This window comes from Exophiala oligosperma (genome assembly GCF_000835515.1).
Source record: "Exophiala oligosperma strain CBS 72588 unplaced genomic scaffold supercont1.9, whole genome shotgun sequence".
Taxonomy (NCBI): domain Eukaryota; kingdom Fungi; phylum Ascomycota; class Eurotiomycetes; order Chaetothyriales; family Herpotrichiellaceae; genus Exophiala; species Exophiala oligosperma.
The window spans coordinates 621,167-640,257 of NW_015622826.1; the positions used below are offsets into that span (position 1 = coordinate 621,167).

At 49.7% G+C, this 19,091-nt stretch overlaps 5 protein-coding genes across 5 annotated transcripts; 3 read left to right on the forward strand and 2 right to left on the reverse strand.

Moving 5' to 3' along the window:
• Positions 1-89: 89 nt before the first annotated feature.
• Positions 90-1,914, reverse strand: PV06_08832 (uncharacterized protein). The gene is made up of 2 exons (XM_016410209.1): positions 1,782-1,914; positions 90-1,727 (listed from the first exon to the last, which is right to left on the reverse strand). The coding sequence occupies exons 1-2, from the start codon at positions 1,872-1,874 to the stop codon at positions 210-212; spliced, it is 1,611 nt and encodes a 536-aa protein (XP_016259231.1). The 5' UTR covers positions 1,875-1,914; the 3' UTR covers positions 90-209.
• A 141-nt stretch (positions 1,915-2,055) lies between these two features.
• On the reverse strand, positions 2,056-3,670 carry PV06_08833 (uncharacterized protein). The gene is made up of 2 exons (XM_016410210.1): positions 3,424-3,670; positions 2,056-3,371 (listed from the first exon to the last, which is right to left on the reverse strand). Exons 1-2 carry the CDS (start codon positions 3,493-3,495, stop codon positions 2,229-2,231), a joined length of 1,215 nt encoding a protein of 404 aa, XP_016259232.1. The 5' UTR covers positions 3,496-3,670; the 3' UTR covers positions 2,056-2,228.
• Positions 3,671-3,811: 141 nt separating this feature from the next.
• Positions 3,812-6,177, forward strand: PV06_08834 (uncharacterized protein). The gene is made up of 2 exons (XM_016410211.1): positions 3,812-4,356; positions 4,408-6,177. Exons 1-2 carry the CDS (start codon positions 4,057-4,059, stop codon positions 4,534-4,536), a joined length of 429 nt encoding a protein of 142 aa, XP_016259233.1. The 5' UTR covers positions 3,812-4,056; the 3' UTR covers positions 4,537-6,177.
• Positions 6,178-6,222: 45 nt separating this feature from the next.
• On the forward strand, positions 6,223-7,224 carry PV06_08835 (uncharacterized protein; the record flags this gene model as incomplete). The annotated part of the gene is made up of 2 exons (XM_016410212.1): positions 6,223-6,479; positions 6,867-7,224. The coding sequence occupies 2 exons, from the start codon at positions 6,223-6,225 to the stop codon at positions 7,222-7,224; spliced, it is 615 nt and encodes a 204-aa protein (XP_016259234.1).
• A 633-nt stretch (positions 7,225-7,857) lies between these two features.
• PV06_08836 (uncharacterized protein) lies at positions 7,858-11,608 on the forward strand (the record flags this gene model as incomplete). Its single annotated transcript, XM_016410213.1, has 6 exons — positions 7,858-8,922; positions 9,467-9,589; positions 9,636-10,082; positions 10,148-10,280; positions 10,334-10,385; positions 10,453-11,608. The coding sequence occupies 6 exons, from the start codon at positions 7,858-7,860 to the stop codon at positions 11,606-11,608; spliced, it is 2,976 nt and encodes a 991-aa protein (XP_016259235.1).
• Between the last annotated feature and the right edge of the window lie 7,483 nt (positions 11,609-19,091).

A 19,091-nucleotide genomic window follows, 5' to 3' on the forward strand; every position in this document is an offset into this window, starting at 1 on the left:
GGACAGGCTTTGCTGCTTGACAAGGCGAATAAGAGACGAAAATCCTTCTCCAGATATATCTAAGGTACCATTCCAATGAGTCAACTCGTGTATGGTGTGGGGAATCTTTTCAACATTGTCTACCTGACCTGGTATATTTGTATGTTAAGAAAACAATGATCAATGCTGTACAAATCCTGGTAATACAAACATTCTTTTCTTTTATCGTATTATTGTCCATCTCGTTGTTTCGTACTTGTCGAAACAAATGCCGAAGTAGAATTCCTGTTGACGCGGACACTACTACTGGCAGCAGTCGCGTTCCTGTACAGTCTCTCCTGCTCCAGGTCCAGTCGACGTTGAGCTTCGTACTTGGCCGCAGCCGTCTTTCTCTCGTCTATCTTGGCCTTCTCCTGCCGCTTCTGAGTTTCCTTTCTCCATGTTGAACCAATGCCGCCGACAGTCTTTGTCCACGCCGCTCGACCGGCGTCCACACCCTTGTCGATGATACTACGCTCGCCGCCTGGAGCTGGTTCAGTCGACACAACTTTGGATGACTGAGAGCTGCTGTTTGCGGCAATATTCATCTTGGCGAGACGTCCGGAGAATTTGTCGCTGGAGGGCGAGGGAGGAGGAGCCAGGGGCATCATACCTCTCCACCGCCGGAAAGCAGCGTTGTTGATCGTCGTGATCTGGATCTGGGAGAAGAAGCCGTTGACCAAGAAGAAAACTTGAACTGCGGAGGACTGGAAAGACAAAAAGATGAACGACAGCGGTGGCGCGACGGTTTGAAATAACTTGAAAAGGGGTGGTGGATTGGCTTGTTGTTTTGAGCTCGCTGTCATGTTGAAATATGTCATCGCTGCGGTGCCCAAAGGTAGGAGATACATTGGGTCGGCCACCGAGAGATCCGTGATCCATAGAAATTGCTCGCTTTCGAATGCCGGAACCGGTACTGCTGCGGCATCTCGTAGGAGGCGGAATGCACAGAATTGAAGCGGCATCTGTAGAATCACGGGAAGGAATGCCTTTCTCATTGAAACACCGGCTTCTTTGTAGATCTCCCGGATCTGCTGCTGAGCTTCCATTGCGGCTTGTCTGTTGTTATTGCGAAGACCTTCTTGTACTTTTTCCCGGAGCTCTGTGGCCGCTGGCTGCACCAGCTTCAATCTTGAACCCTGGTCTGCAGCACCCACGGCAGGAAAGAAGATCATGCCTCGTATGAGAAAGGCCAGAGCTATGATTGACGCTGTCCATGTCAGACCTGCCGTGATATGTAGATGTTCCAGACAGAATTCTAGCGTGGACGTCGGACCCCAGCCAAAATCAAGTCCGCACACTGTTTTCAGGTAGCCAATATCTTCAGGTATCGAGGATAAATCTGGGACATCAGCTGCCACTTCGGGGGAGGGGGTCGTGCCATGAGGCTTGAGGATTTCGTTTTCCAGATTGCGGAGAGCTTCCGGTTCGACACTGCTCACAGGATGTGGATGTGTGAATGTAGGATCGGGAGTGTCTGCAGTTCCTTGGGATGCTTTAACTATCCGAGTTGGTTCAACTAGATTTTGCGCCGCATTGGAGGTATTTGGCGGTGTTGATGATACTACTGGGTCGCTAGAGGATTTGCTGGAACCCCAGCCAAATAATGATATTGACCGGGACTGTTGGGCAAGGCATTGTCTGGTAGTCGTCGAGGTCCGATTGCTTCTCAGGCGGGAAAGCGAGCTCTGGTAGGTGTTGAGGGAGTACTATGATCATTATTAGCTTGGACCGATAGAAGTCGTCTGGGTGGCATGTGGTACATGGCGCGCGCCCGATATGCGCAAACTTGGTAATCTTTGGTGACCATTACTGATCTGTCGACTTGACCACCTCAGACCACGGGCAGCTGACATGGCGAACGACCAAACGAAAGTAATGTCTACACGATTGAAGTGTAGTCGAAAGACCGCAGGAAAATGTATATCAAGCACAAATCAGGGAAGGTAAGCCGAAAATAAGTACAAGAGAGACGTACACTACGGAGTACGAGTACGAGTCCCAGTATGGACAGCTCCTATGAAATGGAACATTAAGTGCAATTCAATGTGTTTGCTATTTTCTACTTCGTCTGTCATCTAATCCTTTCGTCAGTTCCGTTGTCCAGAATCCTGTTGGATCCCGCATGTCATCATGCCGTAAAATGTATACAGCCTAGAAGAGGAATAGGTCCCTGGCGCCAGTAATGCTACACCAGCCAAGGCTGCTTTTCAAAGGTATTTCTGAACCACAGCTCCTCCACGCTTGAAATCTGCCATATCACCAAGGACTTGTGATTTGTCTGTGAGTTCAGTGGTTGGGAATGTGGTCTGAAGAACAAATTCTCTGCCGCCAGGTTCAGCGCGGCGGACGAAGTCGTACACATCACCAATCGTCTGGGTCGTGTTGAACCGCGACGTCAATCTCGTGCCAGTTCCTAGACTGATTCTCAGGGTAACCGTGGGCTTTGATTCATCCACATCGGTTGTGGGAGCAGCTGCAGCCGTGGAGGTGGAAGCAGGGGCAACTGGCTCTGAGCTAAATGCGCCAGGCATCGACGGTGCTCCTGGTGTTGGACTTCCCAGACGATGTCCTGAGCCCTCGAAAGCTCTGAACTTCTTCTTCGGTTTGACGTATTTCTCATCATGCTGTTTTATCTCCACGTCCACTTCCTGGCCAGGCTGAACATTCATAATATTCAGTGGCGCCCGTCCTTGCCGAATCAGGTTCAAGATCTCTGCATTCCGAGGGTCATCGATCCTGTACAGATCTCCGTCATCAATGCTGAAACCATCCTGCCAGAAGTGCAGGACACGTTCGACACGCTCAGCTCCGGCTCTAGGTTGAGGCGCAGCTGGGATCTCTCGAGACGGGGCATCATCTCCTCCCAGAGTGCGTGCCGAGCCGGTGAAATGGGACTTCTTGGAGGGTGCGTCTTTAGGAGGTGGACCACGCTTTTGGGCTTTTTCTAGAATTCTCTTCTTCAGGTCGTCTGGATTCTGCACAGCCAAACCTGACTTCTCTCCACCCGCAAAGAGATCTTGATTGTCATCATCGTCCGAGTCGTGGCCAGCCGCACCACCAGAAGCAACGTCGCTTAGTGTAGCAAACTTCTTTTGCCCGGAGTTGTTCTTTTTGGGTTGCGAAGGGCCGGAGCTGGCAGCGACAGGAATGGGTTGAGAGTCTAGTGGAAGTTCACCTAAAAGTCGACCGCCGCCGAACCGGGACTGAGGCTGATGTGAGGGGTCCGCTTCGTCTTCATCCATGTAGTCAGAATCATCTGCAGCATCTTCCGTGTGATCTTCTTGTGCGGCGTAGTAGTTGGCTATTGCATTCGCAAGGTTCCAGTCGGAGGCAGTAAGGAATTGTCGAGCCTAAGACAGTGATTAGCATGGAAGCATGTAATAATACCATGCTGCCTTTTACCTGTCTAGACGAAGTCCCTGCAACTGCCGTGAATTGCGCAATCAGGGTGTCTTGTTCTGAGATGTCCGCCATCGTCGAAACAGCCGAAGGAGATGATGAGAGGAAAACGGCAGAGAAAGGTGCGGAGAGAGGACTCTGCTTTGAGAACAGAGCCCGGCAGATTGCACAGAACTGATAACGAGGAGGTGTTAACTTGATGAAGTAGATAAAGGGGATATTTGGTGACTGCACTGTAAAGAGTGCGAGGTGAGGCGTGAATTGAATGAAGAGTAAAGAATAAATAGAGGCAACGGTACGTCACTGGGCGTGGCCTGCGGTTCGGTCTGGATTGTTTGCCGATGTCGTGCCTGGTGCCAAATATTGAAGCTCCCCAATTTCTACGAGTGAAAGATGTCTGTCGATATCCATTCATGCATCATATTTCACTTCGCCGTCAATCGTGCCTCTTCATTTTGCCAATGGTTTCATAGCACTTCATTTCCAGACAGCCTCAGTGTTCAGCCCTTCTGGTCACACTTCCTTTCACCATCTACCAACCAAGAATGCATGGCTATACATCGGCTCTCTAAGCAACTCTCTTCAAATTCAACTTCCGATTCTTAACACCCATTCATCCTCCCCGCCTGTGCCACCATGTCATCAGGTTCTCGCCAGTCTCCTTCACCACCGCAGGACCTCTCGGGGTCGCAGTTAACGATTCCCTCGGATTCCGAGGCATTTTCTTCGCTCTCCCCTCCCTCTTCATCACCGCCTCAATCGTCCGACAACAATGGCTCTCACCCGGTTGTGATATACCAACCGCCTACAGTCTGGGGTATTTTGAGAGGGGCTGCTATCAATCTGATCTTACCTTTTGTTAACGGTATGATGCTGGGATTCGGCGAGTTGCTGGCCCATGAATTTGCTTTTCGATTGGGCTGGAGTGGGACAAATGTAAGTCGAGAGCAATATTAACTTGTGGTTTTGCTAACAGTCTCTACCCAGGTATGGCCACGCCATCGAAGCTCTCATCCAGTCGGGCCGGGGGTTGAAATGCGAGGTGATCCTCTGGAACGAAGAAGGAGAAATAGCACCTACAGCCCCGATGTTGCAGATGCTGCTGCTTTGGAATAGAAAAAAATATGCTCGGGTTCACTTCCACAAAGACAAAAATTCTAGCCTTGTACATATTTCACACAGCAAGAGGAAGGTGCTGAGAGAGTTCAATCAGAAGTCGCAATTCTGGCAAGTCCTCTCACATATTGCCTATTCCACAATATCCTTCGACGTTGGCCTCTAATGTATTGCATTCGCACAGTATCACTTATTGGTTAACGCTTGGGCGGCATTCGTATGAACATCATTACTGCCCGGCACTCTTCTGTCACCATGTCAGCAATGTTCGCCCTCGGTGTCCGAGCCCTTTCCGGCCTCGACTACAAAATCGTCCTAATAGTCCTCGGCTGCGTCAGTGCTTGCGCTGTATCGGCCGCGGTCATTGGTTTCTGCTCTGCTCGATGGACCCCCAAGCGTACGCCGCACTCGTTGACCCCGGGACATACTCAGCTAGCAAAACCTCGCCGTTCCTGTCCTATCCTGGCCCCGAATGACCTCGAGGCACAACAGAATGATATCATTGAGAGAAGAAATTCCAATATACTGGCTAGCCGTGTTTTTCGAAAGCAAGAGCTAGATATGTACAAGAGTCACAATCCCCCCAAGCCATCAGGAGCATTGATCCTCGACAAATAATCAATAACCAATACACAGTTGACCACCTCGACTTTACCTTCCTATCTTTTCAGACACTTGACTCTCCTCCACGCCTGAGAGTGGTGATGACATCCAGACCACGAATATCGCTATTGAAGGATTGTTCCATTTCTCCAAGAGCTTGAAAGCAGATGACAAGCTTTTTCTCAGCGATTTCCCTTTCTGGCCCGAAACCGTGCAGCAACCATGGACATGCACTTCTGCCGCGGCCATGACTACTGCCACCGCTGTGGCATTGATGTACCAAGGTGTAAAATATCGACGGTAAAGGCGGAGGATGCAGCAAATCTCCTGAGCAGTGTGTGTACAGGCGGTGCCCGCACCAAGATGTGACTCTCTTACTAGATAAGAATGGCGGAAAGGATGATACGCATCTTCTAATAAAGCATGTAAAGCTGCAGAGCCATGGGAGGCCATAGATCACAAGAAAACTGATTCGACGGTGGCCAGCGAAGCAGCTCGAGGAGATTTGCCATCCACGTTTCAAGCTCCTTAGCCATGCTTGTCAGGAACAGTTCTCTGGCCTGTGGGCTCTCCGAACCCTCCGAGTAAAGGCAGTCAAAAATCCTCTCGAATTTGAGCGCTAGTTGGACGACACAGGTGCTGACCAGACCAAAGCCTCTTGTATCGATCGCTGCTGGCATTGCCATCAAAATTCCATTCTCAAGGGGGGGTTCCCATGGACTATCACTCGGCGGTTTGACAATTGGCCTCTTGCAGCGCATTGACCGCACAGAAGAAGACCGTCCACTGTTATTGCTGTTGTGTATGTTGGATGCGCATACGGTCCAAAAAAAGAGTGTCGGCCTTGGTTCAGATGATTCGTGTCGAGCGCATGGTCCAGGGTATCATCGTCGAAGTCTAGTGGCATGTGCAATCCCAAATCGGTTGTCATCTGTACCGCAATTCCTGCAAGTGGGAATTTAGCATCGACAGACATGGGCTAAAACCTCCACCATTCTCTTCTATACCTGAATATATCCAACCTGGATATCTGTTAGCACCCGCTTCTGTTTAGTTCAATTGTTTCAATTGTTTCAGATTGACATGCCTCGAGAGTTGTGGCCGTTAGCAGCTTCGAATGACGGCAAGATGACTGCCGCTGACGTAGTAGCCATTGTAGGACTGTCCATTTCTATCTCGACCAACGCTCGCGCTCGAGCACCCACGCATTCAGAAGTCTTGTTCTTGATGGCAGCGTGTAGCGTCGCCGAGTACAAGGCCCAAAAAGCAAAACCTGCATTCCAAGGCCGGGAGAAAAGGGGGGTGTTGCGACCGCTCTTTTACACCTTTTTTTATTGCAGGTAGACATTTTTCCTTCCTCGCAGCGTTCAAGAGGGGGCCTGGCAGGAGACAAACAGATTCTCCAGATGCTGCTCGTATTCTGTGTCTGGCATCCAGCGCAAATTCGCCGAGGCCACCACCGCTTCTCCTTCTTCCGGGAGATGGATCGGTGGCACGTACAAGGCGGCCACTTGGTTGGGAAGCATGGACAAATAACTTGAGGCGCCAAAGAACCGCAAATGGCCTCCAGTTGTGACTTGCATGCGACCGAAGCGTTGTGATATTTGGTACGCCAGAAATTCCACCTGGGATTGGCAAGAAAACAACATTACCAACCTACGAATAGCAATATCAACATGTCAAGCCTGATCTTATAAGACCGCCCTCCCTCCGCCTACTCACAAAAGATCCGACTTGCACTTCGTGAGACGGCACTCCTTTCGACTTCTTCGATATCCTCACGCAGCCGATACCACATCCGAGAATGACTTTCTCGATGGGAACCTAAGATCAGAAGTCCCGTTCCTCGTCGACGGCGACGTGAAAATCCTCGATTCAACCATCATCCCTGAATACATTAAGGACAAATGGCCTGATCATATCCCACTACGCCTTCGAGATCCCGCAGGCAGAGCCCGCGCCCGAATGATCGAGGACACGTACGACTCCCACTATGAGGCCATCAATTGGGGATTCGGGGAAGCGTTCTGGTTCGGTCATGCCGAAGGTGACTTGGCCTCACATCTGAGAAGTGCCGCGGCGTAGTACTTTGGCGGCGGCGAGTCCGGATTGCTGTTTTGCCCTGTCTCAATCGCCCTGCGTACTGGAAATTGGAATCGGCCACTGAATCGCTACTCGCTTTATGGCTGGACCGCGTCAAACAAAGACCTGCTGCCCAGGAAATCGTAGCAGAGTACGATGCTGCGATACTCGCCATACCCGCAGTGGAGGGTGCGTATATCTCTGGGAAACGACAACGGAAATACCGTGATCATAGACTGGAGTGGATGATCAAGTGTGACGGTGTTGATATCGTGCTAGAGGGCTTGCAGAGGAAGAATGATCGACTTTCATGGCGAAAATACTGGGTCAGGATTGATCCAGATATGCTGATGAGTCTGGTGCATTCAGAGGTATTAAATAATAGCAACCCTTAGTACTTGCCAATCTTGGTCATCTACCCCACAGTCTGTTAAATGACCCCGCCATTTTAATGGCTGAGTACTACGTATCCGCCGAGATACACCAAAACTCTCACTTGAATACAATCACTCCGTCAAATTTCATCGTGAGACAGGAGCGAAGCTACTGGGGGCTATCAGTGCTACCTGGTGGGGACCCCAATAAGGGCTTCTACCAATTGATGGACCGCCCTAACATCCTGCCTTTCCCAACGACATGCGATTGATCAACGTTCGGTCTTTCGACATAGTTCAGTTCTCGGACGCGACAAGAAGACCGCCTTATGCCATTTTGTCACATAGATGGACGTCCGAAGAGATCTCTTATCGGGATCTGGTCTTTCGAAAGGATGAATTTCTTCGATGCGAGGCTGAGACGTCGGCTGGGTGGATGAAAATGCAACAATTCTGCAGGCTAGCCAACCAAGAAGGATACGAATGGGTTTGGGTAGATACTTGCAGTATAGATAAGAGCAGCTCTGCTGAGCTTTCAGAGGCCATCAATTCCATGTTTGAATGGTACCATGATGCTCAATGCTGCTACGTCTACCTTCATGATGTGTCAGTACTGCCCAGCCCAAGGGAAAGCACGAATCGCCCACCCGGCTCCGAGTCGTTCTCGACCAGCGAGTGGTTTTCCAGAGGATGGACACTTCAAGAACTGGTTGCACCGAGGGAACTGCGGTTTGTCAACAAGCAATGGCAATTGTCCCCTGAGACTAGGAAGTCTCTTGCAGCCGACCTATCAAAAATCACGGGCATTCGAATCGCTCACCTCCGCGATGGTTTCCAAGGTGCGAGCATAGCAGAGATCATGTCTTGGGCGTCCTCGCGAAGGACGACAAGAATAGAGGATACAGCATACTGTCTCATGGGACTTTTCCAGGTGAACATGCCTCTGCTGTACGGTGAGGGACCGAGAGCATTCTTGAGGCTTCAACTAGAGATCATCAAACAGTCAGATGATGAGACAATTTTTGCCTGGCACTCACAGTGTCAGCTGCAAGCACGTACTGGTTGGACGGGCCTGTTGGCAGTATCTCCGCTGGACTTCAGAAACTGTCGTTTCATCTATCCTGCGACCTTCGACCGGGCCAGAGGCCCGTACGCAATGACAAACCAAGGGCTACGCTTCGAAGTCCTCTTACAACGAGACTCACAGTCTTTCTTGTTGCCTCTGAACTGCACTGATATTCCATACAACCCCGCAAACCCTCCTCAGCCGCAGCGGTTTTGTATGCTCCGTCTCGAAAATTCTTGGAAAATGGGGTTTTATGGCAGGGTAGTATATCAGAGGATTCACCCAAATGATCCTACTGCTGCGGAGTCAATATGGCTCAGTGCTAACGAGTATCCTTGGTTTTGGCGCGAAACAATCACGATTCCCCAGCCAGTGCAGCGTACACTCATCAAAACTAATAGCCGTCATGCCGAGAAGCTTTGAAACTATATCAACTGAGCAGCTAGACAGATACTTGAACTGAGAGACATAGAGACCGGGATATGTATTGGGCTGGTGGTTGAGGAAGAGTCAAATGCCATGAAAACTCATATCTAGCTCAGCCTCGCACGTGATTTCACTTGGGCGCCGTGGTAGCCCCACAGTCTAAATTCTGAAGACACGGCCGAGTTCAATGAATATTAATTGTATTAGACCAGGTTGGAGATAAGAGATATCATGATCCTGGAAAGATGTGTGGATTCCCCCATAAAGATTGTTCGATAATTCCCAGCACGGCCGAGATTATTCGATAACTTTCTACCTTTCAACAGGGCTCGGTTCGAAGTGTCTGGTTGAACAGCTTGAAGACTAATCTTGTGATCAGAATGCAATCAACATCAGCGCCACAGCGGGTCTCACAGAGGACCCCGAGATCCTGCCGGCAGTGCTCTCAGCGAAAAATGCGCTGCTCGAAAGAGATCCCCTGCACGAACTGTCTGAAGCGTGGGTTAGCTGCAGAATGCCATCGCGAACCAGTCTTACTTACCAAGCAGAGGCGCTTGAACAATACCGCCAGCAACGAAAGACAATTCTACCATGATAGACCGACGTCGCCAGTAACACTGAATCAGGTCGAGGGCGCAGACACCTGTCTCCACGAGGATTCACCGGATGCTGCGACTCTCTCTTCCGGTCATCAACGTCGAGAGCCAGGCTCAGAGACCTTCGGCGTCCTGGAGAGTCTGGCCTGGGGACGGTACAGCAACACTGCACAATCGACGAATTCGAGACGCCCTGCGAGTTATGAAACCAGCGAGGACTGCCCGAATCTCCTCCCGCTGCAACAAGAAAATGCTATACTTGCATTTCAAAAGGACGAGATTGCATGGATGCACAACGTCCTTCACATACCAACATTTATCGAAGAATGGGAACAAAGGCGACAACAACCTAGAGATAGGTGGACCGCCATGGACGCCTTGTATTTTGCCCTGATGGCTGTGAGTTTTCATCGCCCCCTCCCCCCCAACTGATTCCAACCAGTCCTTCGCTGACGAGGGCAAAGACAGGACTATATTACATGTCTTCGGATCAGCATGAACAGATTGGCATTCGAGCCGGCTATAGGTTAAGCGAAAAGCTTTACCACAAAGCTATCATGGTCCTCGACTTGGCGGACTTCATGTTAGAGCATTCCAGTAGGGGCCAAGATTAGCCAAAACATGGATCAACGTGAAGGCTGACCAATTAGTATACTCAATACAGGCCATCTGTGTCTTTCTACCGTGCGCTTATGGCTTTGGGTGAGTTTGCCGCACAACATTGAACTTGACTTGTTCCAAGTCGTCTCCATGCTGACTCGATGTCTAGAGAATACAAACGTGCCTTGGTATTACTGTCTGCCGCTACAAACATTGCTCAATGCATGCAACTCCATCGTCTGGACTCCAGCAGCGGACCGTCTATTGGCAACACAACAGATCAAGCTCTCCAACTGGAAATCAAGAGGCGTATTTGGTGTTTCCTTGTCATCCAGGACACGTATTTAATAGCCGCCAAAAAGACCTACAATATTCTTCTGGAACACTGCACGACGAGCCTCCCGGCTCATTTCGAAGAACCTGTCAGCATGTCGACCGGTGAAGAATTGAACGTGTTGCCCTTGGAAAGTGTGACTCAAAACAGCTATATACTCCTTCACTATCATCTATCAAGAGTTCTCCGGGCTTTACATTCTAGAACCCGTCCCGCTCCTACAGAGCGTCCCAGTCTGGACAGATTATACCAGAGAGTTCTGGAGGCCGATGAACAGCTGACCGAGTTCATGGAGCTTGCTCCGTCCTGGGTCAAGCTTGACCATCAACACAATTCTGATGGCGACACTCCCTCGCCGACCTCTCGAATGGCCAGTTCACAGCGTCGAACATTTCAAATTGCTTTCCTACACATACGGTCCAAGATACATCAGCCTTTCTACTGCCGGGCCTTCACTGACAAACGCTTCTACTACTCGAAAGCAACATCTCTGGACTCTGCTCGAACCTTGCTCAAAATCTTTGCTGAGCCTGCCGACCAAACCCTTCCCGCCATGTGGACAATGACATCCCATATCGTTTCCGCGTGCATTACCATCGGGATTCACTTGCTGTTCCCCGAGCATTCGAGCAACATCCGCGGCTCCTGGGAGAGAGCCAACATTGAATCGGCGGACAGGGCGCTCGTGAATTCTTGCATGACTATTTTGAGCCTGTCCGAGAGGCCATGCAGCGTCGTGAAAAGGGGGGTAAAGATGCTAACCCATCTTTTCAACCAACAAAACAAGCAAACGCCTTCCAACATGATCATAGACCGTGAGAGGGTCGAAAGCATCTTGCAAGAAAATGAAACCCCGCCCTCTGAAGAGGCAGAAGATCAAGAACGGCTGAGCATATCTGCCTTTGAGCACGAGCTGGACGAAGTGGTTGGCAGTTTTGAACTGTATACGAATAACCAAGGGTACTATCCAGAGGATTTTGCTGCCACATGAGGGTAGAACTAGATTTCACATCTGCTCCTGGAGAAGGCCACTCGCTTCTGTAGGATACTATACGAAGTATCCCCTGCCCTGTCACCGCGGACTAGTATGAAAACTTATCAAGAATATGTAGCCTCGCACAGGAGCCATACATCCCACGTCCTCTCGCTCTTCGCCCAGACGGCTGGGACTCCCCATCCGTCCAATGAATGGTTTTGCCCAGAACGTCTGATGGCAGCTAATCTATAAGGGTTCGTGCGGTCGACTCAGTCCCGACGCCCCACTCATTCAAGGCCGAGTTTTCTCGGCCTCGCATTGGCCCAGATTCTCAGATAAGAATGAAAGACACCAATCCTTGGTGTCTATCTCGCTACTCATGGAGTTGTTCTAGATGGCAACGAAACTTTATCACTCCCTTATCACGTCTGGGATATGATCGTTCTGGTGAATAACACTCCGGTGTAGTTCTTGGCCTCTATACTTCAAAGCCTATAAGAATGCAATACGGTCCTCGCCGCTGGCCGGTTACGTTAGGGCTTTGAGTCAGGATAGACACCTGGGCACTGACACGAGTGGCTAAATCCAGCCGCGCTTAATCCCAAGTCCTTCCTCCCACTTGGGGGTTTTTATATCTGCCTCGTCGCGGCCACTGTGTCGTTGATCCGAACAACTTCGATCAACCCATTATCTCCACAGCAGCTCTTGACACCAACATGGAGCAAGCCAAGTCTTTCACCAGAGCATTCAGGTCTCGCGAGGCTTTCAAGGAGCTCGTCAAGACAGATGCGGCGGATTCTCCCAGCAATCGGTGGATCAACAACGATCTAAGACCAACTCCTCCAGGTAACGAAAACCTCAGTCTTCAACTCCCAACCACTAACAACGAATATCCAGAACAACGTACCTGGACATGGTACCACCTTCCTCTATTCTGGTCGGGATTGGCGTTCGGCACAACTGGGTGGAACATTGCGTCTTCCCTGATCGCAGTTGGTCTGGTACGCATCATCAAAAGTGGTAAATTTTGGGACTTGCAAAAGATCTAATTGGGGTTATAGCAATGGAAATATGCTCTCGCCGCATCTCTTATTGGTAGCGCCCTTGCGGGCGTTGTCGTCACGGTTTTGGCTCGCGCCGGTGCCAGATATCATATAGGATAGTGAGTCCGGCCCACAGTCATTCCGATGCACATGGTCGCTTACAGATCTAACAGCCCAGTCTTCCTCCGCTCGGTTATGGGGATGTACGGCTCGTGGCTGTTTGTCTTCCTCCGCTTGATGACTGGTCTCTTCTGGTATGTATTGCAAGATGTAGACCTTCTGTCCACAGCTGAAGCTTTCAAGGTTCGGTATACAGACATACTCGGGTGCAAGTCTGATATCTACCTGCCTGCTGTGTATGTTTGGGCATCGTTGGCGGGATCTACGCAACACTCTGCCAGAGTCGGCGGACATTTCAACCAAGCAACTGATCTGTTTCTTCGTCGCCTGGCTCTTACAGGTACCGTTCGTAAGTCTCAATGTCGATCACACGCGAAGCCGATCCTCACACTCGTCTAGTTCTTTGTTCATCCTTCCAAGATCCAGTGGTTCTTCACTTTCAAGGGTATCATAATGCCTATTGCTACCTTTGCACTTTTTGGCTGGTGCATGGCTGAAGGAAGTGGGATCTCTACCATCGACAACGAATTGACAAAGTCCGCCGACGGAGTTCCACTTGGCTGGGCCATCGTTGCCGGCATCAACACCATTATGGGCTCTTTAGCCTCTTTGATAGTCACACAACCTGATCTCTCACGCTATTGCCGAAAGGTTTCGGATGCAGGCTGGCTACAAGGCTTCTGTGTTTTTATTTCAAAGTGTCTGGTATTCTTCCTCGGTCTCGTCGCTACAGCGTCGATACAGGGTGTTTGGGGAAAGGCATACTGGGCTATTTGGGACTTACTCGATGCAATACTGGATCACTACTGGACATCCGGCGCCAGGTGTGCCGTCTTCCTCGTGTCCTTTGCCTTTTATTGCTCTGCAATCGGATCGAACATAGGCACTAACACTCTCGCGTTCGGAGCCGACCTGACGGGAATCATACCAAAGTACATGACGATTGTCAGAGGCCAGGTTCTTTGTTGCGTCTTGGGTGTTTTGATGGTACCATGGAAGATTTTGGCCTCTGCTCAAGCATTTGTCACATTCCTTGGATCAATGCCGATCTTCTTCGGCCCTGTGGCCGCGGTACGTTATGCTTTTATCCGCTATGAGTTCACTCCACTGATGCCGACCAACTAGTTGATGATCGTTGATTACTATTGGGTAAGGAGAGGCAACCTCCATACACCGTCTCTCTTCAAGGGTAACAAGGGGGACCTTTACTTCTTCACCAAAGGCTTCAACAGTCGTGGGTATATTGCGTGGTTGTCTGGTTTTTTGTTCGGTCTCCCCGGCATGATTGGCAAATTTCACCCGACAGCCGTGAACGAGGCCGCGAAAAACATGTATCGAATGGGATGGCCCTTGACCTTTGCAGTGACAAGCGTGATATACGCAGCCCTGGTCTACTTATTTCCTGTCCCAATTTATCCAGAAACCCATGCCAATACGCCAACCACGTTTGAGTATCTAGGCAAAAGGGACGGATTTTTCGAAGATGATGTGGATGATGATCTCGTTGGCATCGAGGGAGTCGAGGCTGTGGAGGACAAAGCACCAGTTGTATCTGAAGAGAAGTTCTAGCAGGTTATTGCAATGAGAGGTTCAACTGTTTCGAAACGGGAATCAACGGAACGATTCATTCGATATGAGAGGCAGTTGTTTGCTACCGACGGGAATAGGCAGTAAGAGATCAACCTGGAATTAAGCCGCGTTGGATTTGTACGCAGTTTCGTCCTTCTATTCCATGTTCACTTCCATGCAATGGTACAGCCTTCTAAAGGGTTGGCAACAGTCTGACCAGAATCCATCTGATCGATCGTATAGTAAATGCCATATGGATACACTGGTCTCGCCATTTGCCATACTCGGATGCCACGTCGAGATACTACACTTTAGTAAATTTGTCAAACATTTCCGTGGATCGATTCAGACAAACCACAACGATCTCGCCCCCTCCCCACCACAAGCGCGACCTGTGTTGCTCGTAGCAGTGCTCATAGCTCATCAGAATTAGTAATTTGAATCGATAACAGCAAATACGAGCATCTGGGAAACCTCTTCTGGTTCTGGACACCTGGAACTTTGACAGCAACTGGTGGATGCCAGATAGTTGCCGAAGAGCGGGTGAGATGTTCTAATCTCGGCCGTGTCGGAAGGCCTTGCCACGCAAGTCTGTAGAGCGAGCGGGTGAAATGCTCCAAATGATGTCGGCCGTGTTGTAGCCAATGTCTCCATCCTGGCTCTCGTGACAGATAGGTCATGGCGCAAATTCTGACTACTTGTATCCCAGTCTACTGTGACAGCGATTAGGTCCAGTTGACATAAAAGCATAGCCTTGGTAAGGAGTAGTCCTGCCTAGCAACGTATCCCAACCCCTGCAACTCGAAACAGCCCAGGTCGTGCACGTTAGGAGATATCAGTAGATACGAGGTAGACTCGAGAGTTGCAACCATCGTCAGTCGACAACTGTTCACACTCGTACCTTTTCATCACCCACAGCCGCATCTTCTACCGACATCATCATGTCTCCTGCGACCATTACGAATGGAACGAAGGCGGTTGTTCCCAAACTTGACCGACCACTTGCATTCCATGGAACTCTTATTCACTCCCTATCTCAATCCGAGGTCGAAATAGCCGACTCGGCATTGCTACTGGTCGACGTCAACGGCAAAATCTCAGGTCTTCACAAAGATGTCAAGCAAGACCAAATCGAGCAGACACTGTCAGAACAGGGATGGCCTACTGAAACTGTTTCACTCACGATTCTCGAACGTGGTAAATTTTTGGTCCCGGGATTCATCGATACCCACAACCACGCTCCGCAATGGACTCAGCGGGGAACTGGACGTGGCCATCTCATCATGGATTGGCTTAACAACACGACATTTCCACACGAAGCTCGATTCGCTGATCCCAAGTACGCACGCAAGACTTATGCCTCGTGCGTTGACGGATTTCTCAAACAAGGAGTGACCACCGCCTGCTATTACGGTTCACTCCACGGCGAGGCCACCAAGATTCTCGCTCAGATATGTCTAGAAAAGGGTCAGAGGGCGTATTGTGGCAAGTGCAACATGAACCGCGAATCCCCCGACTACTACAAAGACGCCAGTGCCGAGGAATCCATAGCGGTGACCAGAGACTTCATTGATCATGTCCGGACGATCGATCCCAAGTTCGAGCTCGTCACTCCCATCCTCACACCTCGATTTGCCGTCGCCTGCGATGCCGACGTTCTGTCCGGCCTCGGGAGGATCGCTGCAGAAGACCCCACACTTCCCATTCAGACACATTTCAACGAGACGCCTCAGGAAATGGAGATCACCAAGAAACTATACCCAGAATTCGACAACGAGTCGGACCTGTACGAACATTTTGGGTTACTGAACGAACGCTCCATCCTGGCACACTGCATCTACATGGACGAATACGACATGTCCCGACTGGAACATCTCAAGTGCGGCATCTCGCATTGCCCCATGTCAAACACGACCAGTGGTACGTTCGGCGTCGCTCCTGTTCGAGAATATTTGAGGAGGGGAATGAAGGTCGGATTGGGAACGGATAGCGGCGGTGGGTTCTCCTCGTCCATCATGGACTGCATGAGACAAGCCTTTGTGGTTTCAAACGCGAAGAAACTCTCGTCTGGAGGTGCAGACGAGTCGCTCTCGTTCTACGAGACTTTCTATCTTGCCACACTGGGAGGGGCCAGGGTCTGCAATCTTGACGGCATCATTGGGAACTTCAAGGTTGGCAAAGAATTCGATGCCCTTGAGATTCACACCGTGGGCAAAAATGCCGGTATCGTAACTTTGGTTGAGGATACCGACTCGACCGCAAAGATCTTTGAGAAGTTCATCATGAGTGGTGATGACAGGAATATCGCCAAGGTGTTCGTCAAGGGTCGTTCTGTGAAATAAGAATAGATACGACGTGGTTCAGAGTGTACGTAGGAGTATGTCATGAAAAAAAATCAACTCGAGTTATCTTGAAGAATGGTCCATCAACACCTGTCGTGTAGTAAACTTCGTTGGCATCCATTGTCAATCAGTGCGTATCAGCCGCTGGGATATTCATTCCGAGTCATGTTGTTTGTATATGTGTGAAGACTACAGGTAAATTCGCGGATACGATTTTACAGGATCCAGGCTTCAACCCAATCAGTGAATGTAATTGTTATGCCATTCGTGGCTGTCGCACTGGGTGTCACTCATGGGATTCAAACGAACGATATCAGACAATATGATGTGCTTCATTGAGACACATTCCCCCTGATTGGGTATAATGTGGTATTCAACAAAGTGACTAGTGCATGCCTGCTTAATCAAAATCACCCTGAAACGATACCTATTTTTGAAAGTAAGTCAATGTGAACACTTGAAGTGTCTTACCCCGATCTTTTTCCCTTGAATGGATATATACATTCTCAATGGATTTATCTGCTTCAATAGAATCTCACAAGGGAGACAAATACATACACCCATGAGCAGTCAGGATCCTATAGGTATTTGTGTTCGCCCCCTCATTGTGTTGTCATGAGATGTACCATTATCGAGGAAGTGTCCACACCAAAAGGTCGAAATCCTGCAATTCAACAGTCACAAGGTCTCATCCCACAGAACCAAGTATATATATATATGTCTGTCCATTGGCTCTTCTTCGAATGTCAACAGAATCATCAAGCCTCGAATTCCACTCAACTTCAGCTGAAAAAGAGTGTGACATTTGGGCGCTATGGATTACTTCCTTATGAGCCAACCACACCTCTCGTCGGACACGTCTTATCCTGCTTTTACTTGAAGTCTACTTCCTTGACTGCTCCTACTTACCACTGTCCTTTACTGAACCACCCAAACATTCAAAAGGGGCTCAACTCACCACTAAAGTACAACAATGGCCACATTTGCTATTCGCAAGGCAGTACACGAAGAGCACATCTGGGGCTACAAGTGTCGTCAATGCCAATTTTGGTGTAGAAAGAACTCGATCCACAGTACCTACCGTCGCCTGAGGACAGGAAGGCTTTGTTACACTCTGACTCCCCAAGTGGGCCGAGTCGTTCGCTTGCGGTAAATTATCATTTGAGATTCATAATCATTTCAAATGCCTTCAATGAAAATGAGTACACTCTGTGAGCATCAATGATACAGCGTGTACAGACATAGACGAGAGCTTACTTGTTGTGTTGCTGGTATGCAGGTACCCTGAGGTCAAATGCTAAATTGAATAGATTTTTTCCTTCAAATCTCCGCGATGGCAGGCCAGTAAGCGATACCGGCCCCTGACAGCTCACTTACAGTAAGCACTACTTAGCTAGCACAGAACAGTCACTGGATTGTTCTGGATAGGATGGTTTAAGTCTGAACTCGACGGACCCGGTTGTATAGATTTCCCTTGGCCAATAAGGGCGACGAGTCTGCTGATACCTATACTCACGATTCTCAGCACCACATCATCCGAGCTACCTAGGAGAGTGACGGGTGCTCTCCCCAAACGCTTTCAACTTGTTTCGTGTTATTTGCTCAATGACTGATCCTTGAAGAATGGTCATCCTTCGTGGTTCTCCAAGGGCCAGATTCGCTCTCATCTGCCTCTCTCGAGGTTCAGTATCGAGAAACAACACTGCCGGCAAGATAGCACAATCGATGCGGTCGAATCGTACTGAGGACCATTAGCTCACAATTCCCCAACCACGAAGCTGAACAGGCTCTCCATTCAACTTTTGAATCAGTTCACGTCCACTACAGATCACCACAGATCGCAAGGGGGCGAGACACCACATGAAATCCTTGTCGATGGTTTAATCACGAGTCTAGTAGACGAACACATGTAGGACAACTGTCCTAAATACGCCGAGAAGTATCAAAGCCTGCTCCTCCTTCCTGCTCAACGCCCGGGGATCTTTTGCCACAAGAAAGTGCAGAAACTTACCTAGATGGAGATCGAAAGAGACATGACCACCTCCAGCTACGGCGGCCCACAGAGTAGGCTCGGACGGAGTTATGAACGGGACGGTAGAGTCGTCTGATGATGTGATAGTAGATATGGTATTTCCTTTCTATCAGTTCCGAGTGGCATCGGTCAATTATCACAGGATGTCTTTTGGGAGCACCAAGATTACTATGCCACCGCTTTCCATTACGGCATGACGCTTCTTTCGCACAAGCAATCCCAGACGTTAACAATTTCTCGTCGTAAATGTTCTCGCGCGATCAATCTGGTCGTCAAAGGTCAGGATTCCCACACGCGAAACCATGCACATGTCCCAAGAGCGAGGGCGAGTCATAGCGTCTGGGGGTGAATTTACCTCATGTGCACAGTGCACAGCACGCCTCGTAGGACTT

Bases quoted from the DNA above. Each gene is read 5' to 3' on its own strand.
- PV06_08832 (XM_016410209.1), bottom strand. From the start codon at position 1,874: ATGTCAGCTGCCCGTGGTCTGAGGTGGTCAAGTCGACAGATCAGTAAT. The intron at 1,728-1,781 runs GTACCACATGCC...TAATGATCATAG, and splicing joins GCATATCGGGCGCGCGCCAT to TACTCCCTCAACACCTACCA.
- PV06_08833 (XM_016410210.1), bottom strand. From the start codon at position 3,495: ATGGCGGACATCTCAGAACAAGACACCCTGATTGCGCAATTCACGGCA. The intron at 3,372-3,423 runs GTAAAAGGCAGC...TCACTGTCTTAG, and splicing joins CAGGGACTTCGTCTAGACAG to GCTCGACAATTCCTTACTGC.
- PV06_08834 (XM_016410211.1), top strand. From the start codon at position 4,057: ATGTCATCAGGTTCTCGCCAGTCTCCTTCACCACCGCAGGACCTCTCG. The intron at 4,357-4,407 runs GTAAGTCGAGAG...GTCTCTACCCAG, and splicing joins TGGGCTGGAGTGGGACAAAT to GTATGGCCACGCCATCGAAG.